At 47.3% G+C, this 24,115-nt stretch overlaps 1 protein-coding gene across 1 annotated transcript in view; it reads right to left on the bottom strand.

The window, feature by feature from the left end:
* Window positions 1-8,902, bottom strand: part of LRRC40 (leucine rich repeat containing 40) — a 52,588-nt gene extending 43,686 nt beyond the window's left edge. The window contains exons 1-2 of the mRNA XM_040360717.1: window positions 8,678-8,902; window positions 5,541-5,722 (exon numbers count right to left, since the gene is read on the bottom strand). Of these exons, the coding sequence (XP_040216651.1) occupies window positions 5,541-5,722; window positions 8,678-8,828 (333 nt within the window). The 5' untranslated portion in view covers window positions 8,829-8,902. The remainder of the gene's footprint in view (window positions 1-5,540; window positions 5,723-8,677) is intronic.
* Window positions 8,903-24,115: the final 15,213 nt, after the last annotated feature.

Here is a 24,115-nt window from a genome sequence, read left to right as displayed (position 1 = left end):
CTATTCTATTTAATGGAACCCAAAACATCAATCCCAAACCTTCTAAACCTTTGCAGCGAATACGGAGAAATCTCAAACTTTAAATTAAACATCACAAAAACGGAGATTATGAGTATAAATATAAGCAAGATAGAAGAACAACACCTGAAAATGAAGTACAAATTTGCTTGGGTTAAAGAACTCAAATACCTAGGAATACTGCTAGCAAAATCGACTAGGGAGATGTATACGATAAATTTTATCCCTTTATTAAATGAAATTAAGACAGAAACAAAAAGGGTGGAAAATAGGGCAATATCATGGATAGGACGAATTAATTACTGCAAAATGGTCATTCTGCCAAAAATTTTATATAAGTTCCAGATGATCCCCATTGCCCTCCCCGGGACATTGTTCTCGGCCCTTAGAAAATTAATAATGAATTATATTTGGAGAAATAAGAAGCACAGGATAGCACTTCAGACCCTAAAACAGCCAAAAAAAAAGGGTGGATTAGCGGTCCCCGATGTCAAGAGATACTATGAGGCGGTGATATTAACAAGAGTGGTGGAGTGGGCCAGGGCTAGTAAAGAAAAAAGGTGGGTTAGTGTAGAAAATGAATTGTCACAGGCAAGGCTAGATAAGATAATTTGGAACCCTCCACAATTTAGGACAATAGATAAAAACGCACACGAGATAACTAAAAATGCACTTAAAGTTTGGGACACGGTCTATAAAAAAATTGTGAAAGAGTACAATTCACCCCTTATATCACTAAAGAATAATGATTATTTTGCACCAGGTAAAACACAAGTGGGGGGAAATTGGATTAAAATGGACACTATACAATTAAGGGATATAATGAAGGAAGGGCACATTTTAACACTACAGGAGTTGAAATTAAAAAACTCCCTCCTGGAAATTAATGAATGGAGATATCGGCAATTAAACCATTTTATCCAAGATCTTCCACACCCGTTGAGGTCGGGAGATCAGTTATTGGAATTGGAAAAAATATGCTCTACAAAAAATGCCAGAGGATCTATCTCGGGACTATATAAGATGTTACTGAAGATGGAAGAGCAGAACATACCCCCATTCATTAAAAAATGGGAAAGGGAACTAGGGACACATCAGGATAGGACCACAATAGAGAAAATGCTGACCCTGACACACTCCTCCGCGGTGGATAGCCGCACAGCAGAGATGTGTTTTAAATGCATAGCCGGATGGTATATGACACCAGACAAATTAAAAAAGTTTAAAGAGGGACAGACTGGAGAGTGCTGGAGGGGATGCGGTTTACCAGGAAATATGGCACACCTGTGGTGGGGATGCCCTAAGATAAGGAGGTACTGGGAAAAAATATTGGCTTGTGTCGAAGAGATTACAAAGAAAAAGATAAAGATGGACCCTTGGGTTGTTCTGTTCCACGGGGGGGAAGAAGGCATTAAAAGTTATAAAAAATCGCTAGTACCACACCTATTGAATGCTGCCAAAAGATTAATTCCAAGGGGCTGGCAAGAGGTGGAATGCCCATCGATCTGGCAATGGATCGACGCGGTGGAAGAAACGTATAAAATGGAGGAACTGCAGGAGGACATGGAGGGTAATAACATATTACAAAATATGAAATGGGAAAACTGGAGAACTTTTAAGAAATCGTGGAGTTACGCGGAAAAATTAAGAGAAGGCACTTAAGGCCATTTTTGAAAAATCAGAGAGAAGTAGAGGTATAAGGAGATTGTTTTGGTGAGATGGGAGGGGGGGGGGGGGGGAGGGACGGGTAAGGGGAAGTGAAGTATTAAGGGAAAACTTTTGTATATGGTCAGCAAAAGAAGTCAAAGATGTACTCAAGAAAATAATATAATATATATATAAAAAAGAAAAAAAAAAAAAAAAAAAAAAAAAAAAACACAAAAGTGGAAAACAAAACAAAAACAACTAGCATATAAAAAAAAAGATACTAATGATGCAAAACCGAAATAGAGATGCAATGGGCTGGTACGCAGAACATGAGCATGTAAATGCACACTCTATGAGGTGGAGTCTGAAGTTAAAAAAAAAGAAAAAAAAAAAAAAAAAAAGAACATCATACCCACCGTGAAGCATGGTGGTGTCAGCATCATGCTTTGGGGCTGTTTTTCTTCAGCTGGAACATGGGCCTTCGTCAAGGTAGAGGGAATTATGAACAGTTCCAAAAACCAGTCAATATTGGCACAAAACCTTCAGGCTTCTGCTAGAAAGCTGAACATGAAGAGGAACTTCATATTTCAGCATGACAACGACCCAAAGCCATACATCCAAATCAACAAAGGAAAGGCTTCACCAGAAGATTAAAGTTTTGGAATGGCCCAGCCAGAGCCCAGACCTGAATCCCATTGAAAATCTGTGGGGTGATCTGAAAAGGGCTGTGCACGGGAGATGTCCTCCCAATCTGACAGATTTGGAGTGTTTTTGGAAAGAAGAGTGGGCAAATATTGCCAAGTCAAGATGTACCATGCTGATAGACTCATACCCCAAAAGACTGAGTGCTGTAATAAAATAAAAAGGTGCTTTAACCACTTAACGCCCGCCGCACGACTATTTACGTCCGCAGAATGGCACGGACAGGCAGAAGGACGTATATTTATTTATACGTCCTTGCCTTCTAGCGGGTGGGGGGTCCGATCGGGACCCCCCCCGCTGCGTGCGGGTTTCCTCGGGGAGCGATCCGAGACGACGGCGCGGCTATTCGTTTATAGCCGCTCCGTCGCGATCGCTCCCCGAGGCTGAAGCACGGGGAGAGCCGTATGTAAACACGGCTTCCCCGTGTTCACTGTGGCGGCTGCATCGATCGTGTCATCCCTTTTATAGGGAGACTCGATTGATGACGTCAGTCCCACAGCCACACCCCCCTACAGTTGTAAACACACACTAGGTGAACCCTAACCCCTACAGCGCCATTTAAATGCATTTTTTGCTGTGAAAATGACAATGGTCCCAAAAATGTGTCAAAATTGTCCGAAGTGTCCGCCATAATGTCGCAGTCACGAAAAAAATCGCTGATCGCCGCAATAGTAGTAAAAAAAAAAAAATTTTATAAAAATGCAATAAAACTATCCCCTATTTTGTAAACGCTATAAATTTTGCGCAAACCAATCGATAAACGCCTATTGCGATTTTTTTTACCAAAAATAGGTAGAAGAATACGTATCGGCCTAAACTGAGGGAAAAAAAAATGTTATATATGTTTTTGGGGATATTTATTATAGCAAAAAGTAAAAAATATAGATTTTTTTTCAAAATTGTCGCTCTATTTTTGTTTATAGCGCAAAAAATAAAAACCGCAGAGGTGATCAAATACCACCAAAAGAAAGCTCTATTTGTGGGGGAAAAAGGACACCAATTTTGTTTGGGAGCCACGTCGCACGATCGCGCAATTGTCTGTTAAAGCGACGCAGTGCCGAATCGCAAAACCTGGCCTGGGCATTTAGCTGCCTAAAGGTCCGGGGCTTAAGTGGTTAACAAAGTATTAGTGTAAGGGTGTGCACACTTCTGCCAACATATTATTTAATTTTTACTTCTCTCCACTTACAGTTTATAGGTCACATTAAAGGTGGAATAAGTTCTGAAATTATTTATCTTTGTCTCATTTTTTTTTTTACATCACAAAAACCTGACATTTTATATCCTCTGTATTATACAGCACATCCAGCGAGCGCACCCGTTAGGGCTTGTTCACATGAGCTTTGCTGAAGAACGATCCATGTTAGGATCACTCGTCACAGAGCATTTGACAGGCAGTGAGAAGGGATTATATTGCCTTCTCACTGCCTGCTTTAACCCCTTGAACCCCACACAGCAACTCTCAGCCTCTCATAGACTTTTACAGGCTGCTGCCAGCAGAGCTGGATGGTGCACCTGTGCCTTCTACCTACACCTAAATGCCGGAGTCTCATGCACCAGGGCTAAACACCCAGGCCCAGATTCTCAAAGGAGATACGCCGTCGTATCTCTGAGTCTGGGCGGTCGTATCTATGCGCCTGATTCTTAGAATCAGTTACGCATAGATTTGTATTAGATCCGACCGGCGTAAGTCTCTTACGCCGTCGGATCTTAACTGCATATTTACGCTGGCTGCTAGGGGCGTGTACGCTGATTTACACCTAGGAATATGTAAATCAGCTAGATACGCGAATTCACGAACCTACGCCCGGCCGACGCAGTACAGATACGCTGTTTACGTTAGGCTTTTCCCGGCGTAAAGTTACCCCTGCTATATGAGGCGTACATGCGGCGTACCAATGTTAAGTATGGACGTCGCTCCCGCGTTGAATTTTGAAAATTTTACGTCGTTTGCATAAGTCATCCGTGAATGGGGCTGGACGTCATTTACGTTCACGTCTAAACCAATACGTCCTTGCGGCGTACTTTGGAGAAATGCACACTAGGATATGTCCACAGACGGCGCATGCGCCGTTCGTGAAAAACGTCAATCACGTCAGGTCACATAACATTTACATAAAACACGCCCTCCTGTTCCACATTTGAATTAGGCAGACTTACGCCGGCCTATTTACGCTACGCCGCCGCAACTTACGGAGCAAGTGCTTTGAGAATACTGCACTTGCCCGTCTAAGTTGCGGAGGCGTAACGTAAATAGGATACGCTACGCCCGCACAAAGTTACGCCATTCTACGTGAATACGGGCCCCAGTGTGCACTGGGCCTGAAAATCCCAATTGCTGCCACCCGGCGCTGCTAGAGAGCACAGACATTGCACTACGGCTGCTTTCACATTGCAGCGTGGAGCCGCGGTGACGGTATAGCCGCGTTATTTGTAGCGCGGCTATACTGTCGTGTTTACCGCGATATTCGGGCGCTAGCGGTGAGGTTTTAACCCCCGCTAGCGGCCAAAAAAGCGTTGCGGGCGGTATTACCGCGCTTTCCCATTGATTTCAATGGGAAGGCGCGGTATAGGAGCGGTGAACACACTGCTCCTATACCGCGGTAAAGATGCGGCTAGCAGGACTTTTGGAGCGCTCCTGCTAGCGCACCGCTTCAATGTGAAAGCCTTCGGGCTTTCACATTGAAGACTACAGGGCATGATTTTTCATGCGGTATAGCAGCGCTATTTTTAGCGCTGTACCGCATGAAAAACGCCCCAATGTGAAAGGGGTCTAACTGACCCCTGCCATTAGATGCCAGTAGAGAGCACAGACCTGTCACTACCTGACCCCTGCCATTAGATGCTGGTATGAGCATAGACCTCCAATGACATTGTCACTGCCCCCATGGGAATTCTCAATAGGAATGTATGAGGACAGCATGCCCCAAAAAAAAGGGGGGTCACAGGGACAGGAAGTGAGCAGAAATCTCCCCAAAACAGAGATAAAAAGCTGACAGAGGTCCCAACCCTTCCACATTCTGGCCAAAGGTTTCATCTGGAATTCTAAATGAAAGTATCTCTCCTTCTCCAGACTGGTCTGTGATGTCAGATTACTGCTCTATGTTCTATCATTGGACGCTGTGATGTCATAGTGCAGTACAGGGGTGGTTATCGGTCAACACCGGACTTACATCCAACACCACCAGAGCCGGCAGCAGGCGGAGCTCCTCCGACAGAGACTGCAGTTTGTTGGAGGCCAGGATCAGCTTGGTGAGCTCGGTCTGTTCCCACCATCGGTCCGTCCCATCGAACTGCACGTTGGTGTGCGCCTCCTCCGGGGTGTCCACGTTTATCCGCCACACGCTCACCGGGACTGCGGGGGAGGAGACATGAGGACAGGCTGAGAACTAAACACCTTCCATGTGTGTCACTTCCCCACCGGGGTCACCAACCACCCACAGACACCCCAATTACTACACCCACCCAATAATTAGATGTGATGTCCGCAGACACCCCATTATTACATCTATCACCCACAGACACCCCAATTACTACACCCACCCAATTATTAGATGTGATGTCCGCAGACACCCCATTATTACATCTATCACCCATAGACACCCCAGTCTTGTACTGATCACCTACACACACCCCATTATTACACCCACCGCCTGCACATAGCCCATTATTACATCTAATGTCCACAGACACCCCATTATTATACCTAATGCCTGCAGACTACCCTTTATTGCATTTGACACCCTATCATTACACCAATCACCTATAAGACACCCCATTATTACACCTTTAACCTGTAGACACCCCATTATTACACCTACAATACACCCCATTATTACACCTATCACCTGTAGACACCCCATTATTACACCTATCACCTACAAGACACCCCATTATTACACCAATCACCTACAAGACACCCCATTATTACACCAATCACCTGTAGACACCCCATTATTACACCTATCACCTACAATACACCCCATTAGTACACCTATCACCTGTAGACACCCCATTATACACCAATCACCTGTAGACACCCCATTATACACCAATCACCTGTAGACACCCCATTATACACCAATCACCTGTAGACACCCCATTATTACACCAATCACCTGTAGACACCCCAGTATTACACCTATCACCTACAAGACACCCCATTATTACACCTATCGCCTGCAATATACCCCATTATTACACCTATCACCTGTAGACACCCCATTATTACACCTATCACCTGTAGACACCCCATTATTACACCTATCACCTACAAGACACCCCATTATTACACCAATCACCTGTAGACACCCCAGTATTACACCTATCACCTACAAGACACCCCATTATTACACCTATCGCCTGCAATATACCCCATTATTACACCTATCACCTGTAGACACCCCATTATTGCACCTATCACCTACAAGACACCCCATTATTAAACCTATCACCTGCAGACACCCCATTATTACACCTATCACCTGCAGACACCCCATTATTACACCTATCACCTGCAGACACCCCATTATTACACCTATCACCTGCAGACACCCCATTATTACACCTATCACCTGCAGAAACCCCATTATTACACCTATCGCCTGTAGACACCACATTATTACACCTATCGCCTGTAGACACCCCATTATTACACCTATCACCTACAGACACCCCATTATTACACCTATCGCCTGTAGACACCCCATTATTACACCTATCGCCTGTAGACACCCCATTATTACACCTATCACCTGCAGACACCCCATTATTACACCCATCACCTGTAGACACCCCATTATTACACCTATCACCTGTAGACACCCCATTATTACACCTATCACCTGTAGACACCCCATTATTACACCTATCACCTGCAGACACCCCATTATTACACCTATCACCTACAAGACACCCCATTATTACACCTATCACCTACAAGACACCCCATTATTATACCTATCACCTGAAGACACCTCATTATTATACCTATCACCTACAGACACCCCATTATTACACCTATCACCTACAAGACACCCCATTATTACACCTATCACCTACAAGACACCCCATTATTACACCTATCACCTGCAGAAACCCCATTATTACACCTATCACCTGTAGACACCCCATTATTACAGATATTACCTGTAAGACACCTCATTATTACACCTATCACCTGCGGACACCCCATTATTACACCTATCACCTGTAGACACCCCATTATTACACCTATCACCTGTAGACACCCCATTATTACACCTATCACCTACAGACACCCCATTATTACACCTATCACCTGTAGACACCCCATTTTTACACCTATCACCTGTAGACACCCCATTATTACACCTATCACCTGTAGACACCCCATTATTACACCTATCACCTGCAGATACCCCATTATTACACCTATCACCTGCAGATACCCCATTATTACACCTATCACCTACAAGACACCCCATTATTACACCTATCACCTGTAGACACCCCATTATTACACCTGTAACCTGTAGACACCCCATTATTACACCTATCACCTGTAGACACCCCATTATTACACCTGTAACCTGTAGACACCCCATTATTACACCTATCACCTGTAGACACCCCATTATTACACCTGTAACCTGTAGACACCCCATTATTACACCTATCACCTACAGACACCCCATTATTACACCTATCACCTACAAGACACCCCATTATTACACCTATCACCTGTAGACACCCCATTATTACAGATATTACCTACAAGACACCCCATTATTACACCTATCACCTACAAGACACCCCATTATTACACCTATCACCTACAAGACACCCCATTATTACACCTATCACCTACAGACACCCCATTATTACACCTATCACCTGAAAACACCCCACTATTACACCTATCACCTACAAGACACTCCATTATTACACCTATCACCTGTAGACACCCCATTATTGTACCTATCACCTGTAGACACCCCATTATTGTACCTATCACCTACAATACACCCCATTATTACACCTATTACCTGCAGACACCCAATTATTGTACCTATCACCTACAATACACCCCATTATTACACCTATCACCTACAATACACCCCATTATTACACCTATTACCTGCAGACACCCCATTATTACACCTATCACCTGTAGACACCCCATTATTGTACCCATCACCTACAATACACCCCATTATTACACCTATCACCTGTAAGACACCCCATTATTACACCTATCGCCTGCAGACACCCCATTATTGTACCTATCACCCGCACACCCCGATTCTAGCAGTGCCCCCCGGTCTCTCACCCTCGGTCAGGCCTTTCCCGGAAAGGTTCAGCTGTCCGCTCTTCCGGGCCGCCTTGATCAGTCCCTGGGGGACGGGCGGCTCCTTCTCCCTCTGATCCCGGAAACCAGCCCGGGGATCCGCAGCTCTCCCTCCCCGCCCGAACCGAGACATTTCCCCCCCAGACAGCGTGCTACCGGCGCCCGGTTCAAACTGCAGAACCCGCCCAGACCTGACACTGCCCCACTCCCGCCGCTAGATGCCGCTACAGAGCACAGACCTGACACTGCCCCACTTCCGCCGCTAGATGCCGCTACAGAGCACATACCTGACACTGCCCCACTTCCGCCGCTAGATGCCGCTACAGAGCACAGACCTGACACTGCCCCACTTCCGCCGCTAGATGCCGCTACAGAGCACAGACCTGACACTGCCTCACTCCCGCCGCTAGATGCCGCTACAGAGCACAGACCTGACACTGCCTCACTCCCGCCGCTAGATGCCGCTACAGAGCACAGACCTGACACTGCATCACCTCCGCCACTAGATGCCGCTACAGAGCACAATTTAATGTCATTTTTTTATCACACAGAACAGAAATAGGAAACATGAATGACTTTCTTTTGTACCCAGAATTTTTAATCAATACAAGTTTATTAAAACTGAACTAGACTCATCATCAATAAACATTTTAACAATTTCTAATCCTTATGCTGGGTATTATTATTATTATTATTATTATTATTATTATTATAATACAGGATATATATAGTGCCAACAGTTTGCTCAACGCTTTACAACATGGGGGCGGCAGTCAGTACACTTACATTAAACTTCAATACAGGAGGAATCAGAGGCCCTGCTCGTTAGAGCTTACAGTCTAGGAGGGAGGGTCAGAAGATATAATGCCCCTTTCACACTGGGGCGTCCTCGGCGGTAAAGCGCCGCTATTTTTAGCAGCGCTTTACCGTCGTATTTGCAGGGGTATTCCGCCGCTAGCGGGGCACTTTTAACTCCCGCTAGCGGCCGAAAAGGCGTTAAAACCGCCCGCAAAGCGCAGCTGCAGAGGTGCTTTGCCAGCAGTATAGCCACGGTGCCCATTGATTTCAATGGGCAGGAGCGGTGGCGAAGCGATATACACGCCGCTCCTTCACTGCTCCAAAGATGCTGCTAGCAGGACTTTTTTTACCGTCCTGCTATAGCACCGATCCAGTGTGAAAGCCCTCAGGGCTTTCACACTGGAGAGACAGCAACGGCTGTTTCAGGTCGCTTTGCGGGTGCTATTTTTAGTGTTATAGCGCCTGCAAAGTGACCCAGTGTGAAAGGGGTCTAAGAGGTAATAACTGGTTTGTATGGGCTGCTGGAGAAAATAAATGTACAGTTGTTAGGTGAAGACCTAATAGGCTTCTCTGAAGAGATGAGTTTTCAGGGATCGTCTGACAGTGGACAGAGTTGGAGATAATCGGACAGAGGCTACCCTGGCCTGTCTGTATACTACCCTAGTCTGTCTATATACTACCCTAGCCTGTCTGTATACTACCCTAGCCTGTCTGACTACCCTAGCCTGTCTGTATACTACCCTAGTCTGTCTATATACTACCCTAGCCTGTCTGTATACTACCCTAGCCTGTCTGACTACCCTAGCCTGTCTGTATACTACCCTAGTCTGTCTATATACTACCCTAGCCTGTCTGTATACTACCCTAGCCTGTCTGACTACCCTAGCCTGTCTGTATACTACCCTAGTCTGTCTATATACTACCCTAGCCTGTCTGTATACTACCCTAGCCTGTCTATATACTACCCTAGTCTGTCTGTATACTACCCTAGCCTGCCTGTATACTACCCTAGCCTGTCTGTATACTACCCTAGCCTGCCTGTATACTACCCTAGCCTGTCTATATACTACCCTAGCCTGTCTGTATACTACCCTAGCCTGCCTGTATACTACCCTAGTCTGTCTATATACTAACCTAGTCTGTCTGTATACTACCCTAGCCTGTCTGTATACTACCCTAGCCTGCCTGTATACTACCCTAGCCTGTCTGTATACTACCCTAGCCTGTCTATATACTACCCTAGTCTGTCTATATACTACCCTAGTCTGTCTATATACTACCCTAGCCTGTCTGTATACTACCCTAGCCTGCCTGTATACTACCCTAGCCTGCCTGTATACTACCCTAGTCTGTCTATATACTACCCTAGTCTGTCTATATACTACCCTAGCCTGTCTATATACTACCCTAGCCTGTCTGTATACTACCCTAGCCTGCCTGTATACTACCCTAGCCTGTCTATATACTACCCTAGCCTGTCTGTATACTACCCTAGCCTGCCTGTATACTACCCTAGTCTGTCTATATACTACCCTAGTCTGTCTGTATACTACCCTAGCCTGTCTGTATACTACCCTAGCCTGCCTGTATACTACCCTAGCCTGCCTGTATACTACCCTAGCCTGTCTGTATACTACTCTAGCCTGTCTATATACTACCCTAGTCTGTCTATATACTACCCTAGTCTGTCTATATACTACCCTAGCCTGTCTGTATACTACCCTAGCCTGCCTGTATACTACCCTAGTCTGTCTATATACTACCCTAGTCTGTCTATATACTACCCTAGCCTGTCTATATACTACCCTAGTCAGTCTGTATAATACCTTAGTCTGTCTATATACTACCCTAGCCTGTCTGTATAATACCTTAGTCTGTCTATATACTACCCTAGCCTGTCTATATACTACCCTAGTCTGTCTATATACTACCCTAGCCTGTCGATATACTACCCTAGCCTGTCTGTATACTACCCTAGCCTGTCTATATACTACCCTAGCCTGTCTGTATACTACCCTAGCCTGTCTGTATACTACCCTAGTCTGTCTGTATACTACCCTAGCCTGTCTGTATACTACCCTAGTCTGTCTATATACTACCCTAGTCTGTCTGTATACTACCCTAGCCTGTCTGTATAATACCTTAGTCTGTCTATATACTACCCTAGCCTGTCTATATACTACCCTAGCCTGTCTGTATAATACCTTAGTCTGTCTATATACTACCCTATCCTGTCGATATACTACCCTAGTCTGTCTATATACTCCATATATTCTTGGTTCCCGGCCAGGCAGCACAATGTCTTGGGCCAGCCCTGCTCCAAACTGTCCCTGATTTTGAACAAAGTCCCCCTGTCCTCCTCATTTGTCTCTCATTTTGGTCTGATCTATATACCGTAGTTGTATATAAAATGCACTTTTTGATTTTTGATTTGATTTATATTTTTTGAATTGCTGCATTTGTACATTTCAAAAGCCAATATAAAGGAATAGTAGTAGTGGAAAAAGCCCTTGTGGGTATAACCAGTGTAAATGTTTCGCCAACCAATGGACGATAATTCAACAAAATAGAGAAAAAGTAGTCCCTCGGCCACACGGGCAGGCCGGTCGAAGCTTCTTGAACAAAGAAAAATCTCATATGTCGAAGTGAGCATAGGTGTGCACAGCCTATTGCATTAGGGTGTGCACCCCAAACCTTCAACACATATGCGTTTGACCTGCTTACCAGCCTCTTCCCCGCTCTCCATTCTGAAACAATGGGGGGGAAGGGGGGAGCAAGGGAGCACATGGGGGACCCGGGCAACAGAAGGAAATGGAACAGGGAAAGAAAGGGTGGCATATATTAGTACCGATCCCCTATATTTTCCTCCTGTGGCAGCTGAATGGAGAGGGGGAGAAGCCTACTTTCAGCTGCTGCAGGTGGAAAATACAGATCAGTTCCACTTAATTCCACCCCCACCACCTCTCCTGTCCAGGTTCTGAGTGTCGTCAAGGAAGGATTTTGGTTTACCTGTCACCTGCCCACCATTGACAGGTTACCAACCCCAGGATTAAGGTGTGCCCAGGCACACCCCTTGCACATACCTATGGAAGTGAGCATTTCAGAAGTTATATCTTTGGCCACTAGGTTGGGCTATACAGTATCTAAATGTATATAGACATATTTTAATTTGAACATTAACCACTTCCCTCCCGGCCTATAGCCGATTTACGTCCGGGAAGTGGTTCTGAAATCCTGACAGGACGTCCATTGACACCCTGCATCACCGATCTCGGTAAAGAGCCTCCGGCGGAGACTCTTTACCCTGTGATCAGCCGTGTCCAACCACGGCTGTTCACGATGTAAACAGGAAGAGCCGTTGATGGCTCTTCCTCACTCGCGTCTGACAGACGCGAGTAAAGGAGGGCCGATCGGCGGCTCTCCTGACAGGGGGGGTTCGCGCTGATTGTTTATCAGCGCAGCCCCCCCTCGGATCACCACACTGGACCACCAGGGAAGCCCACCCTGGACCACCAGGTTGGGCCAAAAAAAAAAAAAAGCATTTAAAAAAAAAAAAAAAAAGCTTTAAAAATAAAAAAAGATGCCAATCAGTGCCCACAAATGGGCACTGACTGGCAACATGGGAGGATCAGTGCTGCCCCACAATGTCCATCAGTGCCACCCCAAGTGTCCATCAGTGCCACCCCACAGTGCCCATCCATGCCCAGTGCCCACCTATCAGTGCCCATCTGTGCCACCCATAAGTATCCATCAGTGCCACCCATAAGTGCCGCCCATGAGTGCCCATCTGTGCCGCCTATGAGTGCCCAGTGCCGCCAATGAGTGCCCATCAGTGGCGTCCATGAGTGCCCATCAGTGCCGCCTATGTGTGCCCATCAGTGCTGCCTATGTGCCCATCAGTGCCGCCTATGTGTGCCCATCAGTGTCGCCTATGTGTGCCCATCAGTGCCGCCTATGTGTGCCCATCAGTGCCGCATACCAGCGCCGCCAATCAGTGCCACCTCATCTGTGCCCGTCAGTACTACCTCATCGATGTCCATCAGTGCCATCTCATCGGTGCCCATCAGTGCCGCTATATCAGTGCCCGTAATTGAAAGAGAAAACGTACTTATTTACAAAAAAAATAACAGGAAAAAATAAAAACGTAATTTTTTTTCAAAATTTTCAATCTTTTTTTACTTGTTGCGCAAAAAAAATAAATCGCAGAGGTGATCAAATATCACCAAAAGAAAGCTCTATTTGTGGGGAATAAAGGACGCCAATTTTGTTTGGGAGCCACGTCGCACGACCGCGCAATTGCCATTCAAAGTGCGACAGTGCTGAAAGCTGAAAATTGGCTTGGGCGGAAAGGTGCGTAAGTGCCTGGTATGGAAGTGGTTAATTTAACAAAATATTTGAAAAAGTTTACAGGCATTGATCAAAATGATATCCATACCTCTCATTTGCATAGACTTCTAAAAGCATGGAGAGTATATTGATCCAGGGATATGCTGTCTCAGTGTTGCCGATAGACTAGAACGATCTTTGTCTGTCCAATGGTCACCAAACACATGCATGCAGAGAGGAACAGATCAGTCTTCTAATACCAGTCCTGCTGTACTCTACGAGTTAACAGCACATAGACATTGGGTTACCTAATGGCTTATATATAGAGAATTTATTATCAAAAGCATGTGTTGGTATGTGCCATGGTTTCTGATAATACCGCATAAGTAGCGGCACAGGGATCATAGTACCATTTTTCTGGCTCCAAAAGAGACTAACCTGATGCTCCTGTGGGGATGGTGTGGCTCCTATCGTTCGTCAAAAGGGAAGAGACTGACAAATGGAGCAGAGATTCTATAAATACCTGTTGTCTTGATGAAAATAATTGTAGACACCTGGGTCAGCTAGTTTGACCATTAAGGCCCCTTTCACACGGGCGGATCAGTGATGATCCGCCTCCGTATTCTCCGTATGCTTAGCGGGGATCGCTCCGTCAATCCCTGCTGAGCCGGCAGATGACAGGTCGGTCTCTGCACACTGTGCAGAGACCGACCTGTCAGAGCACCGCTCTCCCCTATGGGGGATCGGATGACAACGGACCGTAAAGTCTGTTGTCACCCGATCCAATGGAAAAGTAGGGTTATCCTCCGTCACACTTTGGTGGATCAGAGCGGGTCGGATGTCACCGCTGACATCCATGGCTCCATAGAGGAGCACGGAGCGCCCGTTCAGGTCCGCCTAAAAAACTGGCAGGCGGACCTGAACGGTACGCCCGTGTGAAAGAGCCCTAAGTGTCTATACGATCGGTAGGTGTGTATCGCGGCGGCACTGTCATCCTTCACGCCCGTACGTGACATCACAAAAGAACACTGCAATACAATAAATCTATCATTCGCCACCTTCTTGACGCCGCTAAGGCGTGCATCCCTCTTGTATGGAAATCGCCCCCTCCGACAGTAGGGATATGGATACGTAAAGTAAGGGAGATCAGTAAATTGGAGGACTTGGTTCTCTCGGCACAACACCATCAGGAGCGCTACTCCAAGACATGGTCTCTCTGGAATGCTTTTCTGGTGTCAGGCGAAGGAAGAACCCTCCTTGACAGAGACCTGAGCAACTAAATTCACCCTTTTTCAGAGCGGCCCTACCGGCCATAGGGCACCCAAGGGTCTCGCCTTATCACCCCCGCGTTCAGCGAGCTTACACAGGGTACACCTCAGCATGCCCCCCTTCCCCCCCTCTCTTCCCCAATCCTTCTATCTCTGCCTTTCTTTTTTCTCTTTTCTCGTCTCTGTGGACCCGGGCTCATGGGCTCCAAGACTTTCTAAGATTGATTAGGACTGGCTCGGGACCTAAGTTGGGGCAGCATACATAGATCGCTGTTCTTATCATCTTTACATATACATTGTACATTCACATCGGTCCCTACCCTCAAGGAGCTTACAATCTAAGGTCCCTAACTCCAGGGGCGTCGTTAGGCCCGGGCTTAGGGGGCTGGAGCCCCGAATGGGTCCCCGTAAAGCCCCGAGTCCCGGGCATTTAGCTAGCCGTTGTTAGCCCCGAGCACCAGGACCGTTCTGATCCCGAGTGCTGCCGCGCCGAGACCGAGTCCTGCCGAGTGCCGCCAAGCCGATTGTGGCCAAGTCCTGCCGAGTGCCGCCAAGCCGGTTGTGGCTGAGTCCTGAAGAGTGCGATAGCAGGCTGGTCCCGCCTTCTGGAGCTCAGCGCCTATGATGGACGTCCCAGTGATCCAATGCGGGACCTGTGAGGCCTCATACAGACGAGCGGACATGTCCGATGAAAACGGTCCGTGGACCGTTTTCATCGGACATGTCCGCTGGGAGATTTCGGTCTGATGGCTGTACACACCATCAAACCGAAATCCCCGTGGACAGAGAACGTGGTGACGTAGACGACACCGACGTTCTCTATCGCGCAAGTTCAATGCTTCCACGCATGCGTCGAATCAATTCGACGCATGCGCGGGATTTCGGTCCGCTGGTTAGACGTACTAACCAGCGGACATGTCCGACGGACAGCTTTCCAGCGGACATATTTCTTAGCATGCTAAGGCCTAGTACACACGAGAGGATTTATCCGCGGATAAATCCTCTCGAGGATTTCAGCGGATTTGGATCCGATGGAGTGTACTCACCATAGGATCGAAATCCGCGCCGAAATCCCCTCGCGATGACGTGTCGCGCCGTCGCCACGATGATGACGCAGCGACGAGCGCGACGCTGTCATATAAGGAATTCCACGCATGCGTCGAATCATTACGACGCATGCGGGGGATCCCTTCGGACAGATTGATCCGGTGAGTCTGTACAGACCAGCGGATCAAACCGTTGGGATCGATTCAAGCGGATAGATTTGTAGACATGTCTACAAATTTTTATCTGCTGGAATCGGGAAATTTCCGCGGATAAATGATCTGTCCGCTGAAACTGGTCCGCGGACCAGTTTCAGCAGACATGTTCGGTCGTGTGTACGATGCCTGTTGTCCATCATAGGCGCCCGAAGCTCCAGAAGGCGGGAATTACAATACCGCGGCGCCACGCGCCACATCACTGAGATGATCCCCACTCAGAGCTCGGGCGGGCAGCTCTCGGATCGATCGGGAGAGATCAGGCCAGCGGAGGAGCGATCGGTAGCAAGGTAAAAAGCCCTCTAGGTCCAACAGGCAGTAAAATAAATGTAAATGCAAAGTCAGGTAGGTGTATGTAGGTCAGGTAGGTGAGGTAGGTGTATGTATGTCAGGTAGGTGTATGTATGTCAGTGTATATGTATGTCAGGTAGGTGGTGTATATATGTCAGGTAGGTGGTGTATATGTATGTCAGGTAGTCAGTGTAATGGTCAGTGTGTCAGGTAGGTGAGTTTAGTGTTCAAAATTGATGGGCAATGGTAAGCCAGGCAGCAACCAGCAAGTGAGCTTACCCCCCCACCGCCCAGCCAAAAAAACCTGCGCCATGACCATCCCGTATCCATTTTTTGCTATTTGGCACTGTGCTGTTTTAACTGGCGATTGCGAGGTCATGCAACCAACCAGAGGGGATCAAATTCCACCAAAAGAAAGCTCTATTTGTGTGACAAAAAAAATATATACATTAAGTTTGGGTACAGCGTTGCATGACCGCGCAATCACCACCACTTAAGGACTGGGCCTAAATTTTTAAACTGGTTGTTTACAAGTTTTGCTAAAAAATTACTTAGAACCCCCCAAACATTATATATTTTCAGACACCCTACAAAATAAAATGGCGCTCGTTACAATAGTTTATGTCACACCGTATTTGTGCAGCGGTCTAACAAGCGCAATTTTTTGGGGAAAAAATACACTACACTAAAAAATAAGACAACAGTAAAGTTGGACCAATTTTGTTCTATATTGTGAAAGATAGTGTTACGCCGATTAAATTGATACCCAACATGTCACGCTTCAAAATTGCGCCTGCTCGTGGAATGGCGACAAATTTTGGCACTTAAAAATCTCCATTGGCAACGTTTACCAGTTTTGAGTTACAGAGGAGGTCTAGGGCTAGAATTATGTTATACCTCACATGTGTGGTTTGAACACCGTTTTCATATGCGGGGGGCAACTTACGTAGGCGTTCGCTTCTGCGAGCGAGTTCGGCAGGACGGGGTGCTTTAAACTCTTTTGGGTCCCTTTTATTCCTTTTACAAAAAATGTAAACATCCCTTGTAATAGAAAAAAAAGCATGACAGAGAGAGATCTGGGCTCAAAAAGACCTCGGGCCAGATTCACGTAGATGGGCGTATTTTTGGGCGGGCGTAACGTATTTGATTTACGTTACACCGCCACAAGTTTTTCGGGCAAGGGGGGCGTGTTTCATTTAAATGAAGCGCGTCCCCTCGCCGAACGAACTGCGCATGCGCCGTCCTTAAAAAATCCCGGCGTGCATTGCTCCAAATGACGTCGCAAGGACGTCATTGGTTTCGTCGTGAGCGCAACTTACGTCCAGCTGTTTTCTGAATTGACGTACGCAAACGACGTAAAATTAAAAAATTTGACGCGGGAACGACGGCCATACTTAACATTGGCTGCGCCTCATAGACCCAGGGGTAACTATACGCCGGAAAAAGCCGAACGCAAACAACGTAAAAAATATGCGCCAGGCGGTCGTTCGTTTCTGAATCGGCGTAAATCCTCATTTGCATATTCGTCGCGTAAAAAAAAACGAAACACAACCTAGCGGCCGGCCTGGAATTGCAGCCTAAGATCCGACGGTGTAAGACACTTACACCTGGCGGATCTTAGGAATATCTATGCGTAACTGATTCTCTGAATCAGTCGCATAGACACGACCGGCAGAACTCAGAGATACGACGGCGTATCAGGAGATACACCGTCGTATCTCTTTGTGAATCTGGCCCCTCAGATCTAACATTTTAATTTAAATGCAATAAAAAAAAAATTCCTTTAAGACCATTGGGCGGAAGAGACGTTTGACGTTGCTTCCATCATCCAATGTTATGGAGCCTCACTCGGCTCCAGGCCTGTGAGGGGAGAGCGTCGGATCTTCTCCGCTGCTACCGACGGCTCCGGTAAGCGGTGGGGACAACCAGAGCGCCGTGGGAAGGGTGGGCACCTCTCCCGCCACAAAAAAAAGTAATCTTGCGCCGAATCCGCCTCAGAGACCACTTTTATCTGAATGCGCACGGCCCGTCATTTAAGAGAATACTGGGGTAATGGCAGATATCTGCTGCCATAACAACAGTATTCCACATCAAAGTACTGACGTAATAACGGCAGCAACTGGTCCGTAAGTGGTTAAAGTAGCGCAGTGCTGAATAGCAAAAAATGGCCTGGTCATGAGCGGGGTCTGATCCACTGAGAGAGCCGTGCTGCGGCCGTAACTCTGTGCGCATCCGCGGGAGTGACATTATCGTGACCAATCAAGCGGCCGCAGCCCGCGAACCTGGAAGAGAGACTGGGTGAAGATGGAAGCCCTGTCCGCGGTGACAAACGCGCTGCTGGAAGGTTTCGTTCTCAGATAAGACTTTCATAATGTGCTAGTATGTGATGCATACTAACAGATTAGGACATTATTTTGCAGAGGACGTTTATTTTATTTTTTTATGGTTTACTACTGCTTTAGGCCCCTTTCACACAGGCTTGTCCGTTTGAAACTTCTAGGAGGTTGCTAAGGAACACCTAGCTGTTACTGTTCACCATCACAGGAGCGAGCTTCCAAATGCTGAGCTCAGAGGTACTACATCAGAGGAGAAAGAGCATGTGAGGGGGAATAAATCACAGAGGGCCAGATTCTGGTAGATTGTGCGTTGGCGTAGCGTAAGCCATTTACACTACGCCACCGCAACTTACTGGAGCAAGTGCCGTATTCCTCAAGCACTTACTCCGTAATTTGCGGCGGCGTAGTGTAAATGGCCCGGCGTATCCCCGCGTAATTCAAAGGGGGCGGCTTGTATTTAAATTAAGCGCGCCCCGCGTCGATTGAACTGTGCATGCGCCGGGCTAAAAAATAGCCCAGTGCGCATGCTCCAGCTCACGACGGAAAACGTCAATGACGCCGACGTGTGCGTCATTGACGTAAAGTCGTATTCAAGAACGACTTAGGAAAACGACGTACCCGACGGGAAAAGACGACGCGGACCCGACGCCATACTTAACATGGCATACGGCGGACTGGCGTAAGGTTACCCCTCATATAGCAGGGGTAAACTTAAGCCTACGGAAACGACGTAAGCGACGACTACGCGACGCAAATTCGTTCGGGAATCTGCGTATCAGGCTCATTTGCATAGTCAAATGAGACCTGAACGTAAACGCCACCTAGCGGCCAGCGGCGAATTACATTTAAGATCCGACAGTGTAAGTCACTTACACCTGTCGGATCTTGGCCGTATCTATGCGAAAATGATTCTAGGAATCACTCGCATAGATACCCGGGTCAAAAAACAGAGATATGACGGTGTTTCCTGAGATACACCGTCGTAACTCTTCTGAGAATCTGGCCCAGAAACAGCTCACTCCTGTGATGGCGGAGGTGAGCGGTAACAGCTAGGCGTTTCTTAGCAACGTCCTAGGAGTATTCCAGTCAGGCTTCATGAGGTATATAAATGGCCTACACCTATAGCAAGGGTATTATTCATCTTTAGTCAGAGCCGCATAGTTTGCTTTTATCTACAGACACCCCTTACTTGCATGGGCAGGTGAACTAACCCTTTAACCAGTTCAGGTCCGCCCCATAGCAGTTTTACTGCTACATGGCAACACCTGTATGCTGGATTATGTATGTACGTCTCGCTCCCACCATGATCACACACAGCGGGAGCCCAGCGGCAGGTACCGTGAGATTGATGTCCGCCAGCACCCGCCGATCCTTCAGTACACAGGCAGAACGGCAGTCTGTCTATGGAAACAAGGCATATTGCTGTTCTGTCAGTAGGGAAGGCATGGGTCCTGTGTTTTTGTGCACGTGGCATGATGGGGCGGTGATGTCACAAGGGGCAGGCCTCCGGATGACGTCACCAGCTGGCCACACCCCATAGCTATAAAAGTAATGGCACATGGTGGACCTAGTATTACAGCAGGAGAGAGCGCTGGGAGAAGATTGGAGGAAGAACAGAGGGATAAAAATTGGAGAGCAGAGAACCGGCAGAGGGAGAAGACAGCGGGGAGAGGAGAACCGGAAGAGAGAGAAGACAGCGGAGAGAGGAGAACCGGCAGAGCAGAAGACAGCGGAGAGGGGAGAATCGGTAGAGGGAAAAGACAGTGGAGAGAGGAGAATCGGCAGAAGGAGAAGACAGTGGAGAGAGGAGAACCGGCAGAGGGAGAAGACAACGGAGAGAGGAGAATCGGCAGAGGAAGTAGACAGCGGAGAGAGGAGAACCAGCAGAGGGAGAAGACAGTGGAGGGAGGAGAATCGGCAGAGGAAGTAGACAGCGGAGAGAAAAAGAACCGGCAGAGGGAGAAGACAGCGGAGAGGGGAGATCCGGCAGAGGGAGAAGACAGCGGAGAGAGAGGAGAACTGACAGAGGGAGAAGACAGCGGAGAGAGAGGAGAACTGACAGAGGGAGAAGACAGCGGAGAGAGGAGAACCGGCAGAGGGAGAAGACAGTGGAGAGAAAAGAACCGGCAGAGGGAGAAGACAGTGGAGAGAGGAGATCCGGCAGAGGGAGAAGACAGCGGAGAGAGGAGAACCGGCAGAGGGAGGAGACAGTGGAGAAATAAGAACCGGCAGAGGGAGAAGACAGTGGAGAGGGGAGATCCGGCAGAGGGAGAAGACAGCGGAGAGGGGAGATCCGGCAGAGGGAGAAGACAGCGGAGAGAGAGGAGAACTGACAGAGGGAGAAGACAGCGAAGAGAGGAGAACCGGAAGAGGGAGAAGACAGTGGAGAAAAAAGAACCGGCAGAGGGAGAAGACAGTGGAGAGAGGAGAATCGGCAGAGGGAGAAGACAGTGGAGAGAGGAGAACCGGCAGAGGGAGAAGACAACGGAAAGAGGAGAACCAGCAGAGGGAGAAGACAGCGGAGAGAGGAGAACTGGCAGAGGGAGAAGACAGCGGAGAGAGGAGAACCAGAAGAGGGAGAAGACAGTGGAGAAAAAAGAACCGGCAGAGGGAGAAGACAGTGGAGAGAGGAGAATCGGCAGAGGGAGAAGACAGTGGAGAGAGGAGAACCGGCAGAGGGAGAAGACAACAGAAAGAGGAGAACCGGCAGAGGGAGAAGACAGCGGAGAGAGGAGAACTGGCAGAAGGAGAAGACAGCGGAGATAGGAGAACCGGCAGCAGAAGAAGACATCTGAGGAGGGAGAAGAACCGAACTGGAGGAGGTCATCAGCGGAGGGAGAAGACCTGGAGGATGAAGATATCACCAATGGGAGAAGAAATCGTAAGGAGAAGAGACACTAGAGCTGCTTTAATAAATTACTTTGTCAAAAACCTGTGTATTGTTTTTATTTTTGACACTTTTTTGGGGGTCCCCTTGTTAAAGGGGGCTTTTAGATTCCAATAAGCCCCCCGCCTGCAAACCCCAACAACCACCAGCCAGGGTTGTTAGGTAAAGGCCCTTATGCCGCGTACACACGACCGTTTTTCATGTCGAGAAAAATGGCCAATAAAAATTTAGACCCTGCTCTATTTTTTCTCATTGTTTTTCATGTCGTTGTTTTTCTCGTCGGGAAAAATGGTCGTGTGTAGGCTTTAACAACGGGGAAAAAAACGCGCATTCTCAGAAGCAAGTTATGAGAAGGGAAGTTTGCATAATCAGCCCAAAGGGTGGCGTCATTCGAATGGAACTTCCCCTTTATAGTGCCATTGTACGTGTTGTACGTCACCGCGCTTTGCTCAAGGATTTATTTTCACGATCGTGTGTATGCAAGGCAGGCTTGACAAGAATCACGTTGAGAAAAACGTTGTTTTTTTCCATGACATGAAATACGGTCGTGTGTACACGGCATTAGGGTTGATGGCTACAAGGTGCTTTGGAGTGCCCCAAAGGACCCCCCCATGTTGAGGGCGCTCGCTCGTCCCCACCCCCTTTCCTGATCTGCTGGGCTGAATGCTCGGATGAGGGTCTGGTATGGATTGTAGGGGGACCCAACGCCATTTTTTTGACGTGTGGGTTCCCCTTAAAATCCACACCAGACTAAAAGCCTGGAGTTTCCCCTAAACATCTCTTTGTAAGTGGGCAAACTTACAAAATCTGCAGGGGATCAAATAATTATATTCCCTGTTGTATTTTTTAGCAGTGGTCCCCACAAAGTGTCAAAAGTGTCAGTTAGTGTCCGATGTGTCCGCCGCAATATCGCAGTCTCGCTATAAGTCGCTGAACGCCCCGCCATTATTAGTAAAAAAATGTATAAACAAATGAAAATACATAAATCTATCCCATAGTTTGTAGACTCTATGGGCCAGATTCTCGTAGAATCGGCGTTGGCGTAGCGTAAGCCATTTACACTTCGCCACCGCAACTTACTGGAGCAAGTGCCGTATTCCTCAAGCACTTGCTCCGTAATTTGCGGCGGCGTAGTGTAAATGGCCCGGCGTATGGCCACGTAATTCAAAGGGGGCGGCTTGTATTCACATAAGCGCGCCCCCGCGCCGATTGCACTGCGCATGCGCCGGGCTGAAAAATAGCCCAGTGCGCATGCTCCAGCTCACGACGGAAAACATCAATGACGCCGACGTGTGCGTCATTGACGTAAAGTCGTATTCAAGAACGACTTAGTAAAACGACGTACCCGACGGAAAAAGACGACGTGGACCCGACGCCATACTTAACATGGCATACGGCGGACTGGCGTAAGGTTACCCCTCATATAGCAGGGGTAACTTTACGCTTACGGAAACGACGTGCGCAAATTCGTTCGGGAATCGGCGTATCAGGCTCATTTGCATAGTCAAATGAGTCCTGAACGTAAACGCCACCTAGCGGTCAGCGTTGTATTGCATTTAGGATCCGACGGTGTAAGTGACATACACCAGTCGGATCCTAGCCTAATTCCGGCGTATCTTGTTTTGCGAATACAAAACAATGATACGCTGGCGGGAAATCCGAATTACGCCGCTGTATCTGTAGATACACCGGCGTAACTCTTTTGAGAATCTGGCCCTATAACTTTTGCACAAGCCAATCAATAGACGCTTATTGGGATTTTGTTTTTCCAAAAATATGTAGAATACATATTGGCCTAAATTTATAAGGAAATTATATTTTTTTACATTTTCGACTGGGAATGTTTTACAGCAGAAAGTTAAAAATATTGTGTTTCTTTTCAAAATGTCGGCTTTTTTTGTTTAGAGCGCAAAAAATAAAAAATGCGGATGTGATCAAATACCACTAAAAGAAAGCTCTATTTGTGGGGGGGGCGTTTTTTTTTTTTTGCAATACAGCACTGCGTTACTTTAACTGACAATTGCGCGGTCGTTTGCGACACTGTACACAAATTATTGTGTAAAGTGTTGCAACGACTGCACAGTTGTCAGTAAAAATAATGCAGTGCCGTATTGCAAAAATTGGTCTGGTCATGAAGGGGGAGGGTAAATGTTCTGGTCATGAAGTGGGGGGTAAATTTTGCAGAGGGCAAGTGGTTAAATATAGTTATTTATTACTGTATGGCCACCACCTGAGGAAGGCTAGGTATGAAGGGA

Source organism: Rana temporaria, chromosome 7 (assembly GCF_905171775.1).
Source record: "Rana temporaria chromosome 7, aRanTem1.1, whole genome shotgun sequence".
Taxonomy (NCBI): domain Eukaryota; kingdom Metazoa; phylum Chordata; class Amphibia; order Anura; family Ranidae; genus Rana; species Rana temporaria.
Note: the sequence above shows the minus strand (reverse complement) of the source record. Positions and strands in the feature narration are given on the sequence as shown.